We start from the raw sequence: 26,321 nt of genomic DNA on the forward strand, positions 1-26,321 counted from the left end.
TTTGGTAGTTCAATGGATATGACACTAAATAAGCAAATTAATTTGGGTAGGATTGTTATTTTTATTTTGTTAACTCATCCTACCCATGAGCAATCAATGTTTTTCCAATTATTTAGATCAAGTTTTATTGTGTGGAGAGTGTTTTGTACTTGTGTTCATATAGTTCCTGTGTTTGTCTCAGCAGATAAATTCCTAAGTATTTTATATTGTCTAGGGTGATTTTAAATGGAATTTCTCTATCTAATTCTTGCTGCTTAGCTGTTTTGGAAATATATAGAAATGCTGATGACTTATATGGGTTTATTTTGTATCCTGACACTTTGCTAAAGTTGTTATTTATTTTAGCTAGCTTTTTAGTTGATTCTCTAGGATCCTTTAAGAGACCATCATATCATCTGCAAAGAATGATAGTTTAGTCTCCTCATTGTCTATTTTAATACCTTCAATTTCTGTTTCTTCTCTAATTGCTACTGCTAGTGTTTCTAATACAATGTTAAATAATAGAGGTGATAATGGGCATTCTTGTTTCACTCCTATTTTATTGGGAAGGCAATTCTAGTTTATCCCCATTGCAGATGATGTTTGCTGATGGTTTTAGATATATACTGTTTATTATTTTTAGGAATGGTACTTATATTCCTATGCTTTCTAGTGTTTTCAATAGGAATAAGTGTTGTATTTTGTCAAAGGCTTTTTCTGCATTTATTGAAATAATCATGTGATTTTTATTGGTTTGCTTGTTAATATGGTCAATTATGTGGATGGTTTTCCTGATATTGAACCATCCTTGCATTCCTGGTATTAATCCTACCTGGTCATGATGAATAACCCTTGTGATCACTTGCTGGAGTTTTTTTGCTATTATCCTATTTAAGATTTTTGCATCTATGCTCATTAAGGAGATTGGTTTGTAGTTTTCTTTCTCTGTTTTTGACCTGCCTGGCTTTGGAATCAGTACCATAATAATGTTGTAAAAGGAATTTGGTAGAACTCCTTCTTTGCTTATTCTGTCAAATAGTTTATATAATATTGGGATTAGTTGTTCTAGTTATTCTTTGAATATTTGAAAGAATTCATTTGTGAATCCATCTGGTCCTGGGGATTTTTTCTTAGGGAGTTCTTTGATGGCTTTTTCAATTTCTTTTTCTGATATGGGGTTGTTTAGTTATTCTATATCTTCTGTTAGTCTAGGCAATTTATATTTTTGTAAATATTCATAAATATCACCTAGATTGGCATATTTATTTCCATGTAATTGGGCATAATAATTTTTAATTATTGCCTTAATTTCCTCTTCATTAAAGATGAGGGCTCCCTTTCCATCTTTGTTCCGGCTTATTTGGTTTTCTTTCCTTTATTTTATTAAATTGACCAGTACTTTGTCTATTTTATTTGACTTTTTCAAAATGCCAGCTTCTAGTCTTATTTATTAATTCAAAAATTCTTTGACTTTCAATTTTATTAATTTCTCCTTTGATTTTTAGGATCTCTAATTTAGTCTTCATCTGAGGATTTTTAATTTGTTCACTTTGTAGTTTTAAAATTTTAATGCCCAATTCATTGTCCTCTGCCCTCCCTAATTTATTAATATATGAACTCAAGGATATAAATTTCCCCCTGAGTATTGCTTTGTCTGCATCCCATAGATTTTGAAAGGATGTCTCGTCATTGTCATTTTCTTCAATGAAATTATTAATTGTTTCTGTCATTTGTTCTTTAACTAACTGGTTTTGGAGAATCACATTGTTTAATTTCCAATTAATTTTTGATTTGCCTCTCTATGTACCCTTACTAATTATTATTTTCATTGCATTGTGTTCTGAGAAAGTTGCATTCATTATTTCTACTCTTTTTCACTTGTTTGCCATGTTTTTATGCCCTAGTACATGGTCAATGTTTGTGAATGTACCATGTACTGCTAAAAAGGTGTTTTCCTTTTTGTCCCTATTTACTTTTCTCCACATATTTACTAACTCTAATTTTTCCAAGATTTCACTCACTTCTCTTATCTCTTTCTTATTTATTTATTTGGTTTGATTTATCTAGTTCTGATAGAGGAAGGTTCAGGTCTCCCACTAGAATAGTTTTTCTATCTATTGCATCCCCTAGTTTCTCCTTTAGAAATTTGAATGCTATTCCATTTGGTCATACATGTTGAGTACTGATATTTCCTCATTGTCTATACTGCCTTTTATCAGGATGTAATTACCTTTCCTATCTCTTGACTAGATCTATTTTTACTTTGGCTTTGTCAGATATCATGATGGAGACTCCTTTTTTTCAGTTGATGCCCAATAGATTTGACACCATCCTCTTACTTTTACGCTATGTGTGTCTACCTCCCTCATTTGTGTTTCTCATAGATAGCATATGGTAGGGTTTTGGTTTTTAATCCACTCTGCTATTTGCTTGTATTTTATGGGTGAGTTCATTCCATTCACATTCAGAGTTATGATAACCAGCTGTGTATTTCCCAGCATTTTGATTTCCACTCCTAGTCCTGCCCTTTCTTCTTTCAATATTTCCTTCTACACCAGTGTTTTGTATTTGATCAGTCCCCCTAATTCCCACCCTTATTTTACTTCCCTTTCTACCCCATCCCTTTTTATTCCCCTCTTATTTTCTTTATAGTCTTTTAAAATTACCCCCCACCTTCTCCCTTCCTTGTATTCTTCCCTCCCCATAGTCCGTTTGATACCCTTCTCCTTACCTATAAGGCACAAATCAATTCTCTGCCTCAATGTATTTTATTGTTCTTCCCTCTTTGAGTTAATTTCAATGCACGTAAGAATTGAGTATTTCCTATCTCCAACCTCTTTACTTCCAGTATATTGATGTTCTCCCTCCTCCTGCCATGCTCTTCTTTCTGACATATAAATTTACCCCATTTTGTTTTTATTCTCATTTCTCTTAGTATTAACCTCTTTTTAAAAACACTAGTTGGAGATATATGTATATATATATATATATATATATATTTATTTATACATACATATATCTATATACATATTCATGTCTTGGTATTTCATCCTATACAGTTTGTCACTGTTCCCTCTAAGTATAATTCTTCTAGCTACCCAGGTGATAATAACAATTTTTTTTATTTTTATTTTTATTATTTTTTTAATTTTAAACATTATTTTATTTGGTAATTTCCAAACATTATTCACTGGAAACAAAGATCATTTTCTTTTCCTCCCCACCCACCCTCCCACCACCTTTCCCTCTCCCATAGCCGACGCATGATTCCACTGGTTACATGTATTCTTGACTTGAACCCATTTCCCTGTTGTTGACTTGAACCCATTTCCCTGTTGTTGGTATTTGCATTAGAGTGTTCATTTAGACTCTCTCCTCAGTCATATCCCCTCAACCACTGTAGTCAAGTAGTTGCTTTTCATCAGTGTTTTTACTCCCACAGTTTATCCTCTGCTTGTGGATAGTATTTTTTAGATCCCTGCAGATTGTTCAGGGACATTGCATTGCCACTAATGGAGAAGTCCATCACCTTCGATTGTACCACAATGTATCAGTCTCTGTGTACAATGTTTTCCTGGTTTTGCTCCTTTCGTTCTGCATCACTTCCTGGAGGTTGTTCCAGTCTCCATGGAATTCCTCTATTTATTATTCCTTTTAGCACAATAGTATTCCATCACCAACAGATACCACAATTTGTTCAGCCATTCCCCAATTGATGAGCACCCCCTCGTTTTCCAATTTTTGGCCACCACAAAGAGTGCAGCTATGAATATTCTTGTACAAGTCTTTTTCCTTATTATCTCTTTGGGGTACAAACCCAGCAGTGCTATAGCTGGATCAAAGGGCAGACAGTCTTTTATCACCCTTTGGGCAGAGTTCCAAATTGCCCTCCAGAATGGCTGGATCAATTCACAACTCCACCAGCAATGAATCAGTGTCCCCACTTTGCCACATCCCCTCCAGCATTCATTACTTTCCTTGCTGTCATGTTAGCCAATCTGCTAGGTGTGAGGTGATACCTCAGAGTTGTTTTGATTTGCATCTCTCTGATTATAAGAGATGTAGAGCATTTTTTCATGTGCTTATTAATAGTTTTGATTTCTTTGGCTGAGAACTGCCTGTTCATGTCCCTTGCCCATTTATCAATTGGAGAATGGCTTGATTTTTTGTACAATTGATTTAGTTCTTTGTGATAATAATTTCTTAATTAACTTTTTGATGATTCTCTTGGGTTCTGTGTTTAGGCATCAGATTTTCTGTTCATGTTTGATCTTTTCTTTACAAATGCTTGGAATTATTCGATTTTATTAAATGACCATACATTCCCCTGTAAGAATATATAGTCAGTTTTGCTGGGTAGTTGATTCTTGGTTGTAGACCTAGTTCTCTTGCTTTCCAAAATATCATTTTCCATGCCTTTATGTCCTTCAGTGTAGATGTAGTCATATCCTGTGTTATCCTCACTGTAGTTACATGGTATATGAATGAGTTCTTCTTAGGAGCTTGTAATATTTTTTTCCTTGGTCTGATAGTTCTTGAATTTGGCTATAACAATCCTGAGTGTTGTCAGTTGGGGATTAAGTACAGGAAATGATCTTTCAATCTCCACTTTACCCTCTTGTTCTAGAATGTTGGGGATGTTTTCTTGGATAATTTCCTGTAGGATGATGTCCAGGCTTTTTCTTTTATCATGGTCTTCTGGTAGAGCAATGATTCTTAAGTTGTCTCTCCTGGAACAATTTTCTAAGTCTTCTGTTTTGTGAATGAGGTGTTTCATATTTTCCTCAATTTTTTGATTCTTTTGATTTTGATTTATAGTTTCCTTCTGCCTTGTGAAGTGGCGTGCTTCTAATTGTTGTATTCTGGTTTTTAAAGACTGAATTTCATCCCTGGCTTTTTGGTCATCCTTTTCCTTCTGGTCTGATTTTCTTTGGAGGTCATCTTTAATTTTCTTTGCCTCATCTTTCATCTTCTTTACCTCATATCTCATCTTCTTTGCCTCATTTTTAAGCTGATTTATTTTGGCTTTCAAGACACTATTTTCTGTTTCCAGATGATTTATTTTGTTTTTTTAATTTCTTTTCCCAGTTGTCTTCAGTCTCTCTTAATTTTATTTTGAGGTATTCCAAAGCCTGTGTCCAATTTGCTGGAGTTTCTGTGTTTTTGCTTGGTTTTTCTTGATCCTCCTCTGTTACATTTGCTCTTTGTTCATTGCTTGGATAGAAGCTGTCAATTGTAATGTCTTTTTTCTTTTTCTGTTGTTTGCTCATATTTGCCACTTCTTTCCCCCTGTAGTTTTCTGCACTCTTGCTCCTTTCATTATGTGTTAGATCTGTGAGTTTGGGCTTTTTTGTCAGCCTTCAACCCTGGAACTTAGCAAGGCACTCAGAGCAGTCTGTGGGGAAGGGGTGTTGGAGCTTGAGCTTCCCTGCCCTCTGAAGGCTTTATAAGATTAATCTCAGCATTTTTGAACTTGCAGAGCTGGATGTGCCTTGGGGCCAAAACCTTGGGAAAGGGGGGGCAATATGGTGTGTCTCCACTGTGATTAGGCTGTCTGCTCTGTTCTTCTCTAGTTGCTTCCCCACTGCCTGTGTTCTATGCTCTGAACCTGGCACAGCTTTGCCCGTAAGGTACTCCCTCTAGACTAGCATCCTTGCCTGCCCAGAGATTTTAGCCACTGCTGGAGGCTCAGTAATATAGGTGTGTGTGTGGGAGGTCCTAGGACACCCTTCTTCCTTCCCCTTAAACCTGAGTGTTCTCAAATTCAGGCTTTTTTGTGGGCATACCTTTTAAGTTGGGTCTAGCAGGAGGGTTCCCTAACTCTGTTCTGTTCTTAAATTTGGTTTTTGGTCCCCTAGGAGCATATGGTTTTTAATCAGTAAGGAAGGGTTTTTAGAGGTCTGAACTTTTGCTGCCTCTACACTACCCTCTTGACTCTACCTCCCTTCTTCTCCTCATTTCCTATAACAGTACTAAATCACATTCAAATGACTGGTTGCTTGTTATCCATTGTACTTAAAGAGGACTAACATGACATCACCATGTTGGAGTCATTTTACAATGTGTCTGACTATGGCTGATCAGACCAATACAAGCTTGTAAGACTCTTCCACAGGTAAGGCACAAATAGTCCTTATGAACTTCTGAGATGGAGACATCTCTAAGTTTGTGCATCTTAGATGTTATTTGTTTTACTGCAATTTTGCTTTGCCCATAAAGCCCAGCTCCTTCTTTGATATGAGTATACCATGCAGAATGGTTCTGTGCCATTACTTTCCATGCTTCACAATTGATACTAAAGTGTTTCAGAGAGGCATTAACAGTATCCTGGTATAGCTTCTTCTGGCCTCCTTTTTGGCCTACGTGGTGTGAGTTCTCCATAAAACAGTTCTTTGAGGCAAATGTACATTTGGCATTCAAACAATGTGGCCAGCTCATTTGTAGTTGTATTTTCTGCAATAGAGTTTGAATACTAACAGTTCAACTTGAGAAAGGACCTCAGTACCCAGTACTTGATCTTTCTGGGTGATCTTCAGAATCCTCCTAAGAAATTATTGACAGGTTTCACAGTCATATGACAATGAGATTAACAAAATAGCTGTGTAGATCTTCAATTTTGTAGGTAGCCTAATACCTCTTCTCTCCCTTAAATTCCTTTCGAGACTCCCCAATCCTGAGGTAGCTATGGTAATGCTCCAGTCAACCTCACCATCCATGTGGGCATCCCTAACATGTATGCTGCTAGATTAAGTGAATTTATCCACAGCATTCAAAATTTCTCCATTTGCTACATCTGATGACTCTACATATGGATGATGTGTTGTTGGCTGATAGACAACCTATTTTCTTTGTGTTAATTGTCAGTCCAATTTTCCATGCTTCGTTACATCTCAGTCTCAGAGGCTACATTGAGTGCAAAAATCATCTAAGAACAATGTTGTGCACCAGTGGTCCCTACATTTATGTTTTGGCTTCTAGCCTATTCAAGTTAAATAATTTATCATCAGTGCAGTAGCTGACCTTGATGCCATTTTCATCCTCATTAGGAATCCAAGAGCATTGCTGAAAATAACATGATAAAAAGCATGAAAACAAAAACAGAGCCCTGCTTCACTCCATTGGTGACTGGGAAAGCATGAGAGCATAGCTGATTTTCTAGAACCCATGTAAGCATGCTGTCATGGAGCTGTCATACAATACTGATGAACTTCTCTGGACAACCAAATTTTTCTGTTGTCTTCCATGAGCCCTCTTGACCAAGAGTATCAAAGACCTTGGGTAGATTGATGAATGATTTGTTCAGATATCTGTTCTGGTCCTGGAATTTCTCCTGGAGCTTTCAGAGGCAGCAAACACCACATCAACTGTTCTTTGGCTTTTTCTGAAACCACACTAGCTCTCAGAGAGGTGACTTGGACATCCCTAGAAAGTAAACTAAAAAATGAAGGACCAGCCTATTAATGAAGTCTCTGACAAGAATTTTACCAGCAATGACAAAGAGAGAGAGAGACCTTTTGATTGCCACAGGACAACCTATTTCTTTTTCCTTCATAGAGGTGGATGATGGAGACATCTGTGATTTCCAGGTAGAGGACCTTCTCTTGCTATATAACCCAGAAGATTTCAGTCAGCTTTTGTATGAGAAGTGGACTCCTTGCCTTCTAAATCTCTGCTGGAATAGAATAAGCATTAGGCACTTGGCCACATGAGAGGAGCCTATAGTCATTCTGAACCTTTTCTTCAGTTGGAAGTTCAGGAAGAGAGAACTGACTTCAACCTGAGGTATATGGTTAGTGGCTTCAGCACTGATTGATGATGATCTTTTGAGAACATCATGGAAGTTTTCAGCTTATCTCTCTAGGATTATATCCTTATCATTGATCAGTGTGGCTACATTAGTGCTGAGAAGCTGAGATACACCATGGGTCTTTGACTCATAAGTAGCCTTTAGGGGAACATAGGAGCAGTTTAGGTTATTACAATCAGTGTAAAACTGATTTTCATCTGCCTTCTTACTGAACTAAGAATCCTTCATTTCTTTGAGCTTCATTTGCACTTTACTTCTGATGGAGTTAAATGTTGCCTTCTTAGAGATGGATGAGCTATTGTGTTTGCAAATCCTGTCAAGTCCTTGTTTTTCATTTAGTAGCTTCTGAATTTCCCCATCATTTTCATCTAACTAATCCAGATGTTTGCAAGATTTCTCACCCAAATGAGTAAATGTAGTGCTGTACACTGAATCTCGGAAAGTACTCCATTCCTTTTCTGTGCCCTAATTGCCAATTGTATGTTCTAAGTCAGCAACAAACTGTTCTCACACTAAGAAGTTCTCCAATCTGTTGATACTAAGTCTTCTGATAGTTGTCTTGCCTTGGGGCCACAAATTTTGTTGAATGTAAATGTTTAGTTTGGGGAGGATAAGTCTATGATCAGTGTAGCACTTGTACTGCACATCTTCTTCATCACTCCCACATCATGTCTCTCTTCACCTTAGAGTGGTATAATCTACTAAATTCCAATGTTTGTTTTAAGGGTGCATTCAAGAAATATTATTGTGTTTAGGTAAATGGAAGTGTTGGTGATAAGGTCACAAGACACAAAAGTCTTCAGTAATAAGTGACCATTGCTATTGGGGTTTCTGATTCCATTACTTCCAAGGACTTCCTGACATGTTTAATAATCTGTGCCTACTCTGGTGTTAATTACCCAGAATTACAAGCTTCTCCTTTTTTTGGCACACTGTTAATGAGAGTCTCCAAGGCATCATCAATTTTTTTTTACTTCATCAGTGTTTGTCATGGTTGGTGTATAAACACTAATGATGGTGCAAGTAGCCATCACGTTGTCATGAGTCTGTCATTCACTCCATTAGGTAGGTATGCAAGCTTGTTGACTATATTAGATTTGATTGCAAAACCTGTGTGAACTTCATGGAGCTCCTCATCACAGTAAGCTCTCCAGAAACATGGGTATCTAGCTCAAACTTTGGTAAACTGGCCTTCATTTGCCAGCTTTTTTTTTTTTTTGCTTAGGGCTCCTACTTAAATGCATACTTGCTGAGTTCTCTCATAATAAAAACTATTCATCTTTCAAGGTCTATTGGATTTTATATTCTCCATAAGTGTACCCATATTCCACACCCCAATGGTGAGTGGAATCATCTTTGCAAAAGTTTTTATGTTTTTACTACAAGGTAGGATCCTCTCCTGCCACAGTAAACAGACCAGGGTAAGGTGAAGCTGACTTTTAGGGTACCTTTTCCAGCACTTTCCTTACTCTGGAAGGTGAGCAATGCATTCCTTAAAAATGATTGCTCAGTCACCCAGGAGGTTGCCAAATTCCTCTGTATCTTCTAGTGAGAAGATAATTATGTTCTCGGGGTCACCTGAATGCAGAGTTGTGACTACACTTCGCAGTGTGTCCACACCTGCTGCTTTGCCACTTATATCTATTGTCATAGGACTTTGAAAGCAGTATTAGAATAATAAAATAATGAGGTGATAAATAATAAAATGTAAAATAATAAAATGTATAGGTGATGTTTTTTGACTTGCCCATGAATTGGATTTAAGTGAGAGAGTTGCACAAACTCCGTGGTTTCACTCTTCCAGAGTAATTGAAATCCACTGAAATTCATTCAAGACAAAAGATAAGATGATTGGTGGTGGCTCAGGATGAAGAACCTTGGCTTCTTTGATGTCCAATAAACCCTTTTACTGATGGGCATCCTCTAATTTTCTAGTTTTTTTTCTGACACGGAAAGAGATATTATAAATAATTTTTGTACATAAAAAATCTTTTCCTCTTTCTTTAATTTCTTTTGAAGCAACTGTATGGTACAGTGAATGGAGCATTGGGCCTGGAATCAGGAGGACCTGAGTTCATATCCAACTTCAGACCCTTTCTGCGTGACCCTGGTCAAGTCACTTAATAAAATGAGGGTAATAATAATACCACCTAGCTCCCAGGGTTCTTGAGAAGACCAAATGAGATCATAGTTGTAAAGCACTTTATACAATCCTTGGAACATATATATTTAATAAGTGCTTTTTCCTTCCCTTTCTCCTTTCTCTATCTCCTTTCCTTACTTTTATTCTTTTTCAAGTGTCTGTGCATAGGATATTATTTTCTATTCTCAGCAAAAGGATTTTCAAATGGTTGAACAGGACCTTACTCAACAGAGAGGCTGGTAAACTGAATCAAAAGTGTGCTATATCCTAATATCTATCTTCTTTCTTCTCTTCCAGGAACAGAAGCAATGGTGGTCAGGGGTTGTTGGGAGGATGATGAAGATGACTGCTTTTTTGGTTAATGTTGCATAAAAACAAGTGCCTCTTGGTGCAGTTCAGACTATTAGGACCTTTCTATCACCAACACTACAGGAAACATGTCCAAAAAGAATCGTAACAAGGGTGAGAAGCCTGAAATGGAACTAGAAGCAGTGCAGGCGGCCAATGAAGAGCTTCGGGCTAAGTTGACCAACATTCAGATAGAGTTTCAACAGGAGAAGAGTAAGGTAAGAATGGTACTTAAGCATTTCAAGGGGAAAAATAGCTTTATTGATCTTTAAATGGCCTGTGGAAAATGAATTATCTTCCCAGGACATGGGGAACACATAGCCATAGACTTAAGCTCTAGGGGATAGTTCTTTGGGGTTCTGTTTTATTCTAGCCCAGTCTAAAACTATTCCTTTTCTTCCTGTTCTCCCTTCCCCTTAGCACCATAGATCAGTGGACTTTAGTTCTAGGTCTTAGAGGAAATTGAGCCCAATTCCTTCATTTAAGAGAAGAAACTGAGGCCCAAAGTGGTCAAGGGATTTCCCCCAAGGTTTTATAGGTAGTAAAGTGGTCATGCTGGAATGTGTGAAAGGCAATGTGGTCTTATGGATTTGGGGATCAGAGAATCAGGGTTCAAATCTTACTTCTGCCTCTTTTTACCTGAATAGCCTTGGGCAAATAACTTCTCTGGGCCTCAGTTACCTAAAAAAATGATGAGGTTTTTTTTTTCTAGATGACCTCTCAGGTTTATTTTTGTTCTAAATATGAATTTGGATCTCATGATTTCAGGTTGTGTTATCTATGCAGTGGATCATACTGTTTTTCCTATTCTCTCATTCTTTTTGTCTTATTCTGCTTATATTCAACACTACTTTCGTCTAATTTTATTCTATCCCCCTTAAGTACAAACTCTAAGTTCTATTGAATGCTTCCCAGGCAGAGGGAGCAAGAATCTAAAAATATCTCAAAGTTCAAGATTTTGGGACACCTTTTATTAACTTATGGACTCTCTCTTTGAATGGGAAATAGTGGCATTTCATTCTCTAGGTTGAGGTTTGGAAGGATGCCTTTTAATGAAATGATTAGTTCAGACCTGGCCTTGTAGGAGAATTCTAATTTCCTTTGTTTATTGACAGGTAATAAAAAACATAAATATCACTTTATCACTATCTATCACAGTTTATTAATAACAATTTGTCTGTTAATTCCTTAAAACTTTAATAATACCAAGTTAGTCTAACTCATAATATTTTACTGCTTGTTAATGTAAAACTCAGACAGCCAGACTTGATTGGTGACCTCATAAACACAAGGTGACAGCAATTATTTTATTATTAGCTCCTTGACTGAATTTTGTAGCACCAAAGAATGAATGTAGTTAAATATTTTATCTGTATTTAGAATGGCTAAGGGGTCTGTCATGAAAATTAATGACTCTTTTAAGCAGTAGACTGCTGTTTTATATAAATATAAATTCAAATACATTTGGAGAGAAAGAGGCTTTCAGGTATATTTATTGGAGTTTTTAGTGTGTTTGTATGTAAGGTGGTAGACAACAACATTATTATGCAATAAAAAGAAAAAAATTCATGCCCCAGTGATTTCATCACTATTAGAATCTGCCTCATACTGGTAAAGATCTTTTGTTTTAATGTGTTGCTGTGGCCAGAAAAAATCATCATTAGGTAGGCATTTTCCTCTTGCTGAGCTGCTTGAACCCAGTAGGGGTTGTCCTTGGATAACACAGATAAAATTTTAATAGCTTTGGACCATGTTCAAAGCCCTTAAAGTTTCGTAGATCACTTTGGAATTTGATAGTAATTTAGGGTTACTTCTGTCATCTGAGGCTTCCAATCAGGAAACTACTAGTAGGAGTAAGCAAAGCAAACGATTCTAATAATGATCATCCAGGTTTACTAAACATTTTGTTAAAGTACTTTCCATCCCTTAACTTTCTGAGCTAGGTATTAGAAATGTAAATGCTCTCTTTATAGAAAAAGAAAACCAAGAATTAGGGATTTAAAGTGACAGACAGGTCACATGGGAAGTACCAGAGTTGTCCCTTAAAGATATGTCTCCTGACCTCTGATTTGATGTTTTATTTACTGAACTTTGATGTACTTTCTACTATGCCATACTTCAGAACCACAAAGGAAATAGCACCTCTGCCGGTTTGCCATCATTTACCCATAAAATGATAAATTTTCCAGTTAAAAAGCTATGAAGTAGTAATGTGTGTTCTGCTTAACTGATCTGCTTGACATTTCCCTTTGATATCATTAATTCTCTTATAGTCCATTCTAATTTTATAAAGTGCAGGGAGATGATTTGAGAATCATGTCATTCTCCAAAGAAACCAAATATGTTTAAATATATTTAAATAAGTCATAAAGAAAATTGTCCAGAAGTATTGGAACCAGAAGGAAAAGAGCAATCATGACAAGTCACTACCAAAGTGAAACTATAAATATATCATATCCAGAGATGTGATTTCTAAGCTATGGAGCTGAGAGGTTACACATAATTCTAAAAAGCAAAGACTAGAATAATCACATGCCAGATAGTCACACAAATCTATGAAGTAACTATGACAAAGGAAAAGAGTAGTATGTAACAGACCCAGGGCTTAAACCAAGCTTCTCTGACTCCAGAACCAATGTGTTTTATTTAAATAATTAAAATATTTGTTGTTATATTTTGTTTTTACATACCTTCTCTTCTTTTAGCCAGTGACCCATCCCTACAACAAAAGATAACAGAAAAAGAAAAAGCATTTCAGCAAAACTAATCAACACATCAATTAAATCTGTCAGTATATCCAGTGGTTGATAACCTTAATTCCCTTCTTCTCCTATCCCCACAAAGCAACGAAGGATATGTATTTTCTCACATATAACTAGCAAGATTCAAAATTATACAGTGTTCAGTTATAGGTTTGGGGGGGGGTTCTTTCTCTTTGCATCCTTGTACTGATTATATTATTTTTCTGGTTCTGCTAACTTCAATCTGCATCAGTTCATAAGTCTCTCCATAATTTCATACATGGCAATAATATCCCACTGCAGTTATATGCTGTAGTTTATTTAAATATTCTCCAATCAGAGATCATCTCTTTTGTTTTGTGACTCTAGAGATAGCTGCTCTGAATATTTTTCTATATATGAGATCTGTTTTCCCATCTGTGACCTTCTTGGGACATGTGCCTAACAGTCTGTGGACATGGACATTTTAATCACTATATTACGAGAGTTCCAAATTATTTCCCCAAATGTTTGGACTATACAACTCCACAAATAATATATTTTTATTTTTGTCTTTTTATATTCTCTCCAACATATATTCCTTTTATTTTCTTTCTACTTTATAATTATCATTTTTATATAATTTATAATTTGTCATTTTATTTCATTTGATTAATTTCTGTTATTTAGTGTGACTTGGAGAAAGAGTTTAGAAAAAAAATTCCCTTTCTTGTCCTCCCAGGATAAAACAATATTGATGTGTTGTAAGATATGAGTAAAAATAGTTGGTGAGTCACCCACCATATGTCAGACTATTTGTATAAAGAATCAATGATACTGATAAGGAAAACATAATTTTACTAGTGAGATTTAAACCTGGACAGCACTGAAGAGACCACTTTTGTAGGCTCTTTAGCTTATCAGATAAGGAAACTGTTGCTGAGAGGTTAAATGACTTGTTTAGAATCACACTCTTGATATTATGTAGCATAATTATGATTCATCTCTAAGTTTGTCTTTCCCGTTTCGTGTTCTGTGCTTTGGTACTTCCATCTTTTATGTATGCAATTTAATAAGAAACTTTGCTATATTATATCATATGTAACTATGTTCATAGAAACATAGATTTAGGTATGGAAGGAACTTGTAGAAAAGGAAGCATAGAGTTCAAGTAATTCGCCCTGTGTCACAAAGCTGGCAAGAGACAGTACTTAAACCCAAATCTTCTTTCTTTTATAAACCCTTACCTTCCATCTTTGAATCAATACTGCGTATTGGTTCCAAGGCAGAAAAGCAGTAAGGGCTATGCAATGGGAGTCAAGTGACTTGCCCAGGGTCACACATCTGGGAAGTGTCTGAGGCCATATTTGAACCCAGGACCTCCCATCTCTAGGCCTGGATCTCAACCCACTGAGCGACCCAGCTGCCCCCAAACCCAAATCTTCTTGACTCCAATTCCAGTGTCCTGTCAGCCTCTCACTTTTCTTCTTTGATGACATCTTTAATTGATATTGTTACTTTATGCTACATTCAATGTTCTTTACAGAATATTATCACAATGCCCCATATCTTTGGAGGAGGGAAAGGGGAGAAGGAGAGAGAGAGAGAGAGAGAGAGAGAGAGAGAGAGAGAGAGAGAGAGAGAGAGAGAGAGAGAGAGAGAGAGAGAGAGAGAGACAGAGACACAGAGAGAGAGAGAGACAGAGAGAGAGACAGAGAGAGAGACAGAGAGACAGAGAGAGACAGAGAGAGACAGAGAGAGAGACAGAGAGACAGAGAGACAGAGAGACAGAGACAGAGAGACAGACACAGACAGAGACAGACAGAGACAGAGAAACAGAGAGAGACAGAGACAGAGAAAAACAGAGAGAGACAGAGAGAGGAGACAGAGACATAGACACAAAGAGACAGTCAGAGACACAGACAGACAGAGACAGAGAGACAAAGACAGAGACAGAGAGAGAAACAGAGAGATAGAGAGAGAGGAGGCAGAGAGAGACAGAGACACAGAGAGACAGAGGCAGAGACAGAGACACACAGAGAGATCATTGTCATCTATGACCTATTAATGAATGGTTAGACTCAAGTAGACCCAGGTTCAGACCTGAAGGTTTATATATCTGTATGGTCTGTACTGCTTTAGACAGTATCCTTTGTAGAAATATCTGAAGCTGGCTCATCTCAACATTTCATTCCAGTGTTTTCAATTCCTTTGAGGTATGAAGAAGAGTTTATTACAAATAAAAAAGGTATGAAGGTATGAAGAAGAGTTTATTACATATAACAAAGAATTTTGAAGGGACTCATAACTGAGCCCATAGAGATTTAATTATACATTCTTTTTGTGAATTTCACCTTTTCCAGGTACCTCTAGAGCCATTCTTAACTCATAAACTCAATACCATTCTGATGCTGAGCCCTGTCCATCCCCTGGCCCCATAAAGGTGAAATTTATGACTTATTTAAGGGTTGTCCAAAGTACACAGCTAGTATGTGGCAAAGCCTAGATTCCAATAAACTATTGTGACTCTAAAATGAGTGCTCCACATGTGAAAGGCATCAGCTGTCCACAGTTTTCTGAATATTCACTGTATAGGCATACTGTAAGTGCCTTAAGGTCCTGGTTGTACCTTCTAACTACTTTGTGTTTCCCTAATACTTAAGTAGGTGCTTAAAATAGAATTGATTTATAGCTTTTAGGAAGTATAATTCTGTAGACTTTTGGTCACTAAGAAAATTTTAAATCATCCAATCCATTTTGATTTGAGTAATACCAATGCATTCTGTTAAAAATAGAAAACAAAATTCTCATTTGGACAGAAATTTTGTCCATGTGGTATGTCTGTGAAGCCAGTTTGAATTTTTAACTAAAGTGTTTTATTTTAAAACAGAAAAATAAAACTGACTCACTCAGTTTCTTTGTAGTCATAAAAAGCTCATTTTAATTGAATTCTGTTTTTGACATTGAAAATGATCATGAAGTCACATGCTATGCCTGCCTGTGGCATCTTTTATCTGGTATTATTGTAATTGTCATTTCCCAGCATGTGTTTGTAATGATAATTCCATTTGGGAAATTTGGTGCTCAGCAGCAGGATACATTAAGATACAGAAAGGAAAATAACAATCCAATTCAAACATTTGTGGAAAGAGCCCTTAATATGAAATCAGAAAATTTGGGTACAAATCCTGTCTCTACGCCTTGTTATCAGTGTCAAGTTAGGAAGGGGGTTCTACTAATTTACTATATGAGACATGTCTTTTAACCTTTCTTAGCTTTTGTTCTTTCCTCTACAGAAAAACAGGAAGTTAAAGTAGATCTCAGGTTCTTATTTTATCTTCACTAACTTCCAATTGAAACATATTTTCTGCTGTAATTTTTTTTTCCTTTTAAACATTATTTTATTTGGTCATTTTCAAACATTATGCATTGGGAAAAAAAGATCATTTTCTTTTCCTCCCCCCTCCCACCATCCCTCCCATAGCTGATACGCAATTCCACTGGGTATTACAATATGTCTTTGATTCGAACCCATTTCTATGTTGTTGGTATTTGCAGTAGTGTTTATTTAGAGTCTCCTCAATCATATCCCCTCACCCCTGTAGTCATGCAATTGCTTTTCCTTGGTGTTTTTACTCACACAGTTTATCCTCTGCTTGTGGATAGTGTTTTTTCTCCATGATCCCTGCAGATTGTTCAGGGACATTGCATTGGCACTAATGGAGAAGTCCATTACGTTCAATTGTACCACAGTGTATCAGTCTCTGTGTATGTTTTCCTGGTTCTGTTCCTTTCGCTCTGCATCACTTCCTGGAGGTTGTTCCAGTCTCCATGGAATTCCTCCACTTTATTATTCCTTTTAGCACAATAGTATTCCATCACCAACATATACCACAATTTGCTCAGCCATTCTCCAATTGATGGGCATCCCCTCGTTTTCCAGCTTTTGGCCACCACAAAGAGCTCAGCTATGAATATTTTTGTACAAGTCTTTTCCCCTATTATCTCTTTGGGGTACAAACCCAGCAGTGCTATGGCTGGATCAAAGGGCAGACAGTCTTTTATTACTCTTGGGGCATAGTTCCAAATTGCCCTCCAGAATGGCTGGATCAATTCACAACTCCACCAACAATGAATTAATGTCCCCACATTGCCACCTCCCCTCCAACATTCATTACTTTCCTTTGCTGTCATGTTAGCCAATTTGCTAGGTGTGAGGTGATACTTCAGAGTTGTTTTGATTTGCATCTCTCTGATTATCAGAGATTTAGAACACTTTTTCATGTGCTTATTAATAGTTTTGATTTCTTTGGCTGAAAACTGCCTGTTCATGTCCCTTGCTCATTTATCAATTGGAGAATGGCTTGATTTTTTGTACAATTGCTTTAGCTCTTCATAAATTTGAGTAATTAGACCTTTGTCAGAGGTTTTTGTTATGAAGATTGTTTCCCAATTTGTTGCTTCCCTTCTAATTTTGGTTACATTGGTTTTGTTTGTACAAAAAATTTTAATTTGATGTAATCAACATTATTTATTTTACATTTTGTGACTCTTTCTATGTCTTGCTTGGTTTTAAAGTCTTTCCCTTCCCAAAGGTCTGACATGTATATTATTTTGTGTTCACCTAATTTACTTATAGTGTCCTTCTTTATATTCAGGTCATTCACCCATTCTGAGTTTATCTTGTTGTATGGTGTGAGGTGTTGATACAGACCTAATCTCTCCCACATTATCTTCCAGTTTTCCCAGCAGTTTTTGTCAAATAGTGTATTTTTATCCCAAAAACTGGGGTCTTTGGGTTTGTCATAGAATGTCTTGCTGAGGTCTTTTACCCCAAGTCTATTCCACTGATCCTCCTTTCTGTCTCTTAGCCAGTACCAAATTGTTTTGATGACCACTGCTTTATAGTATAGTTTGAGATCTGGGACTGCAAGGCCCCCTTCTTTTGTATTTTTTTTTTTCATTATTTCCCTGGATATCCTTGATCCTTTGTCTTTTCAAATGAATTTTGTTTTGTTTTTTTCTAATTCAGTAAAATTTTTTTTTTGGAAGTTCAGTGGGTATGGCACTAAATAAATAGATCAGTTTGGGTAGGATGGTCATTTTTATTATATTGGCTCATCCTACCCATGAGCAGTTAATGTTTTTCCAATTGCTCAAGTCTAGTTTCAATTGTGTGGAGAGTGTTTTGTAGTTGTGTTGTTCATATAGTTCCTGTGTTTGTCTCGGGAGATAGATTCCTAAGTATTTTATTTTGTCTAAGGTGATTTTGAATGGGATTTCTCTTTCTAGTTCTTGCTGCTGAGATGTGCTGGAAATATATAGGAATGCTGATGACTTATGTGGGTTTATTTTGTATCCTGCAACTTTGCTAAAGTTGTTGATTATTTCCACTAGCTTTTTGTTGATTCTCTAGGATTCTTTAAGTAGACCATCATGTCATCTGCAAAGAGCGATAATTTGGTCTCCTCCTTGCCTATTTTAATGCCTTCACTTTCTTTTTCTTCTCTAATTGCTACTGCTAGTGTTTCTAGTACAATGTTAAATAATAGAGGCGATAGTGGGCTTCCTTGTTTCATTCCTGATCTTATTGGGAATGCATCTAGTTTATCCCCATTGCAGATGATATTAGTTGGTGGTTTTAGATATATACTGTTTATTATTTTTAGGAATGACCCTTCTATTCCTATGCTTTCTAGTGTTTTTAATAGGAATAGGTGTTGTATTTTATCAAAGGCTTTTTCTGCGTCTATTGAGATAATCATGTGATTCTTGTTGGTTTGCTTGTTGATGGGGTCAATTATGTGGATGGTTTTCCTAATATTGAACCAGCCCTGCATTCCGGGTATGAATCCTACTTGATCATAGTGAATGACCCTCCTGATCACTTGCTGGAGTCTTTTTGCTGGTATCCTATTTAGGATTTTTGCATCTATATTCATTAGGGAGATTGGTCTATAGTTTTCTTTCTCCATTTTTGACCTGCCTGGCTTTGGAATCAGTACCATGTTTGTGTCATAAAAGGAATTTGGTAGAATTCCCTCTTTGCTTATTATGTCAAATAGTTTGTACATTATTGGGATTAGCTGTTCTTTGAATGTTTGATAGAATTAACTTGTGAATCCATCAGGCCCTGGGGATTTTTTCTTAGGGAGTTCTTTGATGGCCTGTTGGGTTTCTTTTTCTGATATGGCATTATTTAAGAATTCTATTTTTTCTTCTGTTAGTCTAGGTAATTTATATTTTTGTAAATATTCATCCATATCACCTAGATTGGTATATTTATTTCCATATAATTGGGCAAAGTAATTTTTAATGATTGCCTTAATTTCTTCTTCATTGGAGGTGATGTCCCCCTTTTCATCTTTGATGCTATTAATTTGCTTTTCTTCTTACCTTTTTTTAATTAGATTGACCAGTACTTTGTCTATTTTGTTTGTTTTCTCAACGTAGCAGCTTCTCGTCTTATTTATTAGTTCAATAGTTCTATCACTTTTGATTTTATTAATTTCTCCCTTAGTTTTTAGGATCTCTTGTTTGGTTTTCTTCTGGGGGTTTTTAATTGGTTTACTTTCAAGTTTTTTTATTTGCATTTCCAATTCATTGATCTCTGCCCTCCCTAATTTGTTAATATATGCACTCAGGGATATGAATTTTCCTCTGAGTACTGCTTTTGTTGAATCCCATAAGGTTTGAAAGGATGTCTCACCATTGTCATTTTCCTCGATGAAATTATTAATTGTTTGTATGATTTGTTCTCTAACTAACCAATTTTGGAGTATCATATTATTTAATTTCCAATTAATTTTTGATTTGGCTCTCCATGTACCATTACCGATCATTATTTTTATTGCCTTATGATCTGAAAAGGCTGCATTTATTATTTCTGCTTTTCTGCATTTGTATGCCATATTTCTGTGACCTAGTGTATTAAATCTAATTTTTCTAAAATTTCATTCACTTCTTTTACTTCTTTCTTATTAATTTTTTTATTTGATTTATCTTAATTTGATAGTGGTTGGTTCAGATCTCGCACTAATATGGTTTTACTATCTATTTCCTCCTTCAATTCTCCTAGTTTCTCCATTAGAAATTTGGGTGCTATGCCATTTGGTGCATACATGTCGATTAGAGATATTTCCTCATTGTCTATAGTCCCTTTTAAAAAATATGTTTACCTTCCCTATCTCTTTTAATCAGGTCTATTTTTGCTTTGGCTTTGTCAGATATCATGATTGCAACTCCTGCCTTCTTTCTATCAGTTGAGGCCCAGAAGGTCTTACTCCATCCTTTAATTCTGACCTTGTAAGTGTCTACCCACCTCATGTGTGTTTCTCGAAGACAACATATGGTAGGGTTTTTGATTCTAATCCATTCTGGTATTCGTCTACGTTTTATGGGTGAGTTCATCCCATTCACGTTCAAAGTTATGATTGTCACTTGTGGATTCCCTGGCATTTTGAAACCCTCCCCTAATTCTGGCCTTTCTTCTTTAGCTATAACCTTTTAAGCTAGTGATTTACTTTAAATCAGTCCCCCTAGTCCCCTCCCTTGATATGTTTCCCTTTCTAGCCCCTTCCTTTTTGTTCGCTTCCCCTCCCTTCTCCTTCCCTCCCTTTTTGTGTTCCCTCCCCCCCTTAGTTTTCCCTTCTCCGTTACCCTGTTGGATAAGATAAAATTCAAGATCTTAATGGATCTAGATGCTCTTCCCTCTCAGAGTTGATTTCACTGGGAATAAGTTTTAAGTAAAAACTCTCTTCCTATCCTTCTTATAGAAGAATTCTTCCCCTCCCCTTCCCATGTGTATCTTTGTGTGAAAAAGATTATTCTATTTAGTTTTTTTTTTTCTATTTCTTGGAGTATATCTTAGTATCATCAATGATTTCCCCCTCCCTTTTTCTTTCTATCCCCCCTTTCTCCATATCATCTTGATGCCCCAAACTTTCCCTATGTGTGATTCTTCTTACTACTCTAATGATGCATACAATTTTTGAGTTACACATTACATTTTCCCCACATATTAATAAATATATATATATATATATAATTTGATAGCAATGTAGTCCTTATAGAAGAGAGTTTGAATAAAAGGAAAACATTTTTCTTCTTTTCCCTTTCCTTCATATTTACCTTTTCATGTTTCTCTTGTTCTTTGTGTTTGGATTTCAAACTTTCCACAGAGCTCTGGTCTTTTCTTTACAAACACTTGGAAATCTTGTATTTTGTTGAATGCCCATACTTTCCCCTGGAAGAATATAGTCAGTTTTGATGGATAGCGGATTCTTTTTTGAAGACCCAGCTCTCTTGCTTTTCTGAATATCATGTTCCATGCCTTAAGGTCGTTCAGAATGGAAATTGCTAGATCCTGTGTGACCATGTTTGGTGTTCCTTTGTATCTAAATTGTCTTTTTCTGGCTTCTTGTAAGATTTTTTCTTTTGCTTGGAAGCTTTGGAATTTGGCAATTGCATTCCTGGGAGTTGTCTTTTGGGGATTTAGTGTAGAAGGTGTTCTGTGAATTCTTTCAATGCATATTTTGTCCCCTTGTTCTAGAATCTTTGGGCAGTTTTCTTTGATGATATCATGTATTATGATATCAAGATTACTATTTATTTCTTGCTTTTCTGGTAGACCAATGATTCTCAGATTGTCTCTTTCCTATGTTTTTCAGGTCTGTCACCTTGTCAGTGAGATATTTTATGTTGTCTTCTAATTCTTTAGTCTTTTGACTTTGCTTTATTAATTCTTGCTCTTTTGCAAGATCATTGTCTTTCAGTTGCCTGATTCTGACCTTTAAAGACTGGTTTTCCTTTTCAGTTTGGTCTGACCTGTTTTTTGAGGTTCAAGCTGTTTTTGCATTTTCATATTTTGGTCCCTCAGATTGCTGAGTTCCTTTTGCATTGTTTCCAATTTTTCCTGCCAGAAGACTTCCATCTTTTTGATAATTTCCAATTTAAATTCTTCAAGAGCTTGTGCAGAATTTCCATTTCTTATGGAAGATTTTGGAGCATTTGTTTGTGTTTCCTCTTCAATTTCCTCTGTATTTTGCATTTTTGCTCCATAATATGTGTCCAAAGTCACCCCCGTCTTCTTGCTTTTTTTTTGGTGTTTGGAGGCTGTTGCACCTCTGTACTGTTTTCCATCTCTATGGTTTTTACTCCCCTTTCTAGTCAGTAATCTGAGTGAGGAGGGCTGGCTCTCAGTGTATGCTTCTGATTATCCAAGCCTTTAGCCCTAGGCAAATTGTCTGTTCTCTGCAGCTGTGCTGTCTTCCCGGGGAAGCCCAGGGTCTGCCCTCCCCTGCCTCCTGGCGTTTTGGGTGTTACTGCTCTCAGTTCTTTCCAGCTGCTTCTCTGCTGCCTTACTTCCATGCTCTGAGCCTGGTACAGCACTGTCCCCAAGGTACTCTAGTGCCTTTGCCCACCCTGAAGTTCCTGTCCTTTCAGGAGGCCCTGCACTCTAGAGGGGGGAGGGGTCCTGGCCTCCATGAGCACCAAGGGCTCCTGATGGGATTAGGTTCAACTGGGTTGGTCTGGATGTGCCTTGAGGCAAAAACCTCTGGTGAGACTCTGATGAAAGGACCCAGCCATGGGGCTACAGGCTCCCCATCTCTTTCATACTGCTTCCCTGCCGGCTGTGTTGGAAGCCCCAAGCCTTGCCCAGGTTGTTTTCAATGTTCACCCTTCAGAACAGCACCTTTTCCTCCCCTGAAGTTCCTATTGCTACTGGGGGCTTAGTGCTCTGGGTTGGGGGGGGGAGGGGTCCTGGGACCTTCCTTCTGCCTTCTCCTTAGGCCTGAGTGTTCTAGGATTCCGGCTTTTGGGGGGACATACCTTTTGATTTGAGTCCAGAAGGAGGGTTCCCCAGCTCTCTCCTGTTGTTAAGTTTGATTTTCAGTCCCCTAGGAGCATTCAGTTTGTGATCAGTAAGGAAGGGTTTTCAGAGGTCTGAACTTTTGCTGCTTCTAAGCTGCTATCTTGACCAGAAGTCTCTGCCGTAATTTTTTTAAAGAAAGAGTAGTCTAAGAAGGAGTGCATGACATTAAAAAGATGAAGAAACATTAGTCTACATAATCACAGGGGTTTTCTTTCAAATCTAAAGCCTAGGCAAATATGTTAACTAAATGACTAAGTGCTCTGTCCTGGATGATGAAGGATTTGCAAATATGAATTTGCAAGATAAGACTTTTGCCTTCATAGGGCTGATAGTCTATTAGGGAGATAAGACATGAATATGAATTATATACAATATAAAAAATAAGTGCACATGGAAGGTACAAACCAAAATGTGAGAATTCTTAGGAAGTAAAGATAAATGGTAATTCAGTAGTCAGAGAAACCTTAAGTCAAATTTTATGGAATCTTAAGAATTGCAAGGACATTTTTTTCCTTTACCCCAGTTTGGATAAAAAGAAAAATACCCCTAAACCTTGACAAAGTCCATCCCTCTATTTCTACCTTTGATCTCATTTCCTTTGATTTCTTCCTTCAGATTGCTAATTATTCACTTTCCAGTCCTTAATAATTCCTATTTGATGACACATTGGAAGCCTGTAAACACACTCAGTTCTTACTCATCCTTTAAAGACTGTGTTAGTGTCTTAGTATTATCATCCCCTCAAACTGGCATCTAGATGTTTTCTTTCTTAGTTAAAATATTGGGGGAAAGTTCTCTATAATGGCTCCTTCCCCTTCTCTTCTGGCTTCTAAACTAGAATTCTGGATTAGTATTTCATTACTCATCAAAAATGGAACTTTTGGAAAGTTACTAAGGATTTCATAATTCCCAAACCTAATGGCTTGTTTTCATTCTTCTTTATCCCTATTCTTGAGGGATCAACTTCTACTGAAATATTCTTTTTCTTTCTTGGTTTTCATAGCAAATTCTTTCAATTCTCCTTCTGTTTATTTAGCCATTCTCTAGTCTCCTTTGCTAAATCATCATTCAGATCACAGGATCATAGATTTAGAGTTAGAAGAGCTCTCAGTGGTCATATAGACCAATCTATCATTCTACCACTAAGGAAACTGAGGTTTGGACAGAGAGAGTAAGTAGCTTTCTTGGTGTCATACAGGTAGTGACGGGACCAAGATTTGCTTCCCTGACTTTGTCTTACCTTCTGCACATTGTGTTATCCTTCCCTCTGAGTGTTTATACTGCAAAGTTCTGTCTTGAATCCTCCATTCTTTACTTCAAATACTTTCTCGATTAGTGACTTAATTAGCTTTACCCAACTCAGTTGTCATTTCTTTTCAAATGACTCCCTTCCACCTTTCCTCACCCCCTCTCTCTTCCTCTCCCCATCTCTCCATCCCCATATATATATATGTATATATATATATATATATATATATATATATATGCAAATGCATGAACAGGGAATACCAAAGCTCCTAATTCACTTTAAACTTTAATAAGTATGCAATTATGTGGCTTAGTGAAAAGCAAGCCAAAAGAGAAAGGAGGTTGCAAGTCATTTAATACCAATTGCCTAGCCCTCACTATTTTTCTTCCTTAAAACTGATACTTAGTATTGATTCAAAGATAGAAAGTAAGAGTTTTTAAATATATATATATACATATATATAAAAGTAAATATAATGTATTTACACAAATAATGTGTATTACATATATAATATAAAATAAGCATATACACATTCATTTTCTATAACTCTAGTTTCTCTTCCAGCTTCTGCTTCTGAATCAACAACTGTATTTAGGGCTTTTCGAACTGAGTATTCCAAAGGATATCTCAGAATCCACATATTAACCAAAACTCATCGTTCCTCTAAAATCATTTGAACCTTATTAGTATCGAGGTTATCATCAACCTTCCAGTTATGTAGATTCACAGTGGTGGGATCAGTCTTATTTCCTCATGCTCCCTGACTCTTAATCAGTTATAAAGTCCTGTCTATTCTATTTCCACAATACCTTTTACATTTGTCCCGTTATCTCCATTTATACCTCCACTGCAACCACCACCATGACTTTAATTCAGTCAGGCAATAGTCAGCACACATTTTTAAAGTTTCCAATTAAAAAGGTTAAATTTAATGGTTGGACTTAAATTATATTAAATAATGTGACTGCCAAAAATATTATATCTCAAGTTAGAAGTTTATTTACCAAAATAGAGGGGAAGCAATAAAGTAGAGAAATGTGAAAGAGGTTAGGAAAAATGCCTATACTAGTCCTCAGCCAAGAGGGCCAGTAGTGAGTAACCACTTGGCCTCCTCCAAAATGGAAACTAGTCTCTTTTAGGAAACTAGGGAAAGAGTCAGCCTTTTCACTCACCTAATGAAGTAGTACAGGAGTCAGAGTCCAAGTTGAAGCCACGATCCAAGCCACAGTCTCCAGTAAAGTTCCCTCCAAGACTATCTCCAGGAGACGCTTTCCTGGAGATTCAACTTCCTGAGAATGCCCCAGCTGAAGGATTTTGTGGCTTTTATGGTGGTTTCTTGTACCTGTCTCTCTTCACAGTTTCCAAATTGTCCAGCACTGCCCAGGGGCAGTGTCTGTGGCATTGACTTCTCTCCTCTAAAGGTGTTAACTCTCCTCCTAGGATTCACACATTTCTGAGTTATCACCCAGTTTGGAGGTGTAAACTCCTGTAGTAAGAATTTGTGGACTTCTACTTTAGGGTTAAGTATAGATGTATACTTATTTGTTGATTAATTCAAAAGTAGACAAAGGAGAGTTAATACTGTCCTCACAATCTAGTGAGTTACTAAGTAGGAGTACTTAAATTATTGTTAACCAAAGTTTTAACTTCAACTAGGCAAAGAGAAAAAAGGATTCCCTTTTCACAAGTGTAAACTCAGAATACACAAAGAAAACCAAGAATTTCCTTTCACACTATACATTGAAAGACAAAAAATATCCTCATTACCTCTTAGCAAAAATACTGGAGTAATATCCTAAATGAACTTCTCACCTCAAATCTCTCTTCAATCCATACTCCTTCCCTCTGCTAGTTCCTAAAGCCACTCATTTGATCATTGATGTCACTCTCTTGCTCAGTACATGTTTGTCTTTCTCTGTTAGCATTAGAAAAAATATGCAAGTTCTGCTAATTGACATTTAAAGCCTTCTACAAGTTGGCTCCAATCTATCTTTCTAAGTTTATTATACACAATATCCCATTACATATTTTAATCTAATAAAACTGACTTCAGATGATCTTAATTTCAGTGTCTTCTCTCTGCTAATTTCTTCTTATTTATTGAATCTGTACCTTCCCTATATATATATATATATATGCATAGGATGTCCTCTGTTAGACCAAAAGCTTGTGATGGTAGGGTAATAAACAAAAGATGAAAT

General features: G+C 36.6%; 1 protein-coding gene across 5 annotated transcripts in view; it reads left to right on the top strand.

Annotated features, from left to right (window-relative positions):
• JAKMIP1 (janus kinase and microtubule interacting protein 1) overlaps nucleotides 1–26,321 on the top strand; it is a 266,432-nt gene that overhangs the window by 126,183 nt on the left and 113,928 nt on the right. For all 5 annotated transcript variants that reach the window (XM_056802410.1, XM_056802409.1, XM_056802408.1 and 2 more), the window contains one exon: nucleotides 10,227–10,495. In XM_056802410.1, the coding sequence (XP_056658388.1) occupies nucleotides 10,367–10,495 (129 nt within the window). In that variant the 5' untranslated portion in view covers nucleotides 10,227–10,366. The remainder of the gene's footprint in view (nucleotides 1–10,226; nucleotides 10,496–26,321) is intronic.

Source organism: Monodelphis domestica, chromosome 6, assembly GCF_027887165.1.
Source record: "Monodelphis domestica isolate mMonDom1 chromosome 6, mMonDom1.pri, whole genome shotgun sequence".
Classification (NCBI taxonomy): Eukaryota; Metazoa; Chordata; class Mammalia; order Didelphimorphia; family Didelphidae; genus Monodelphis; species Monodelphis domestica.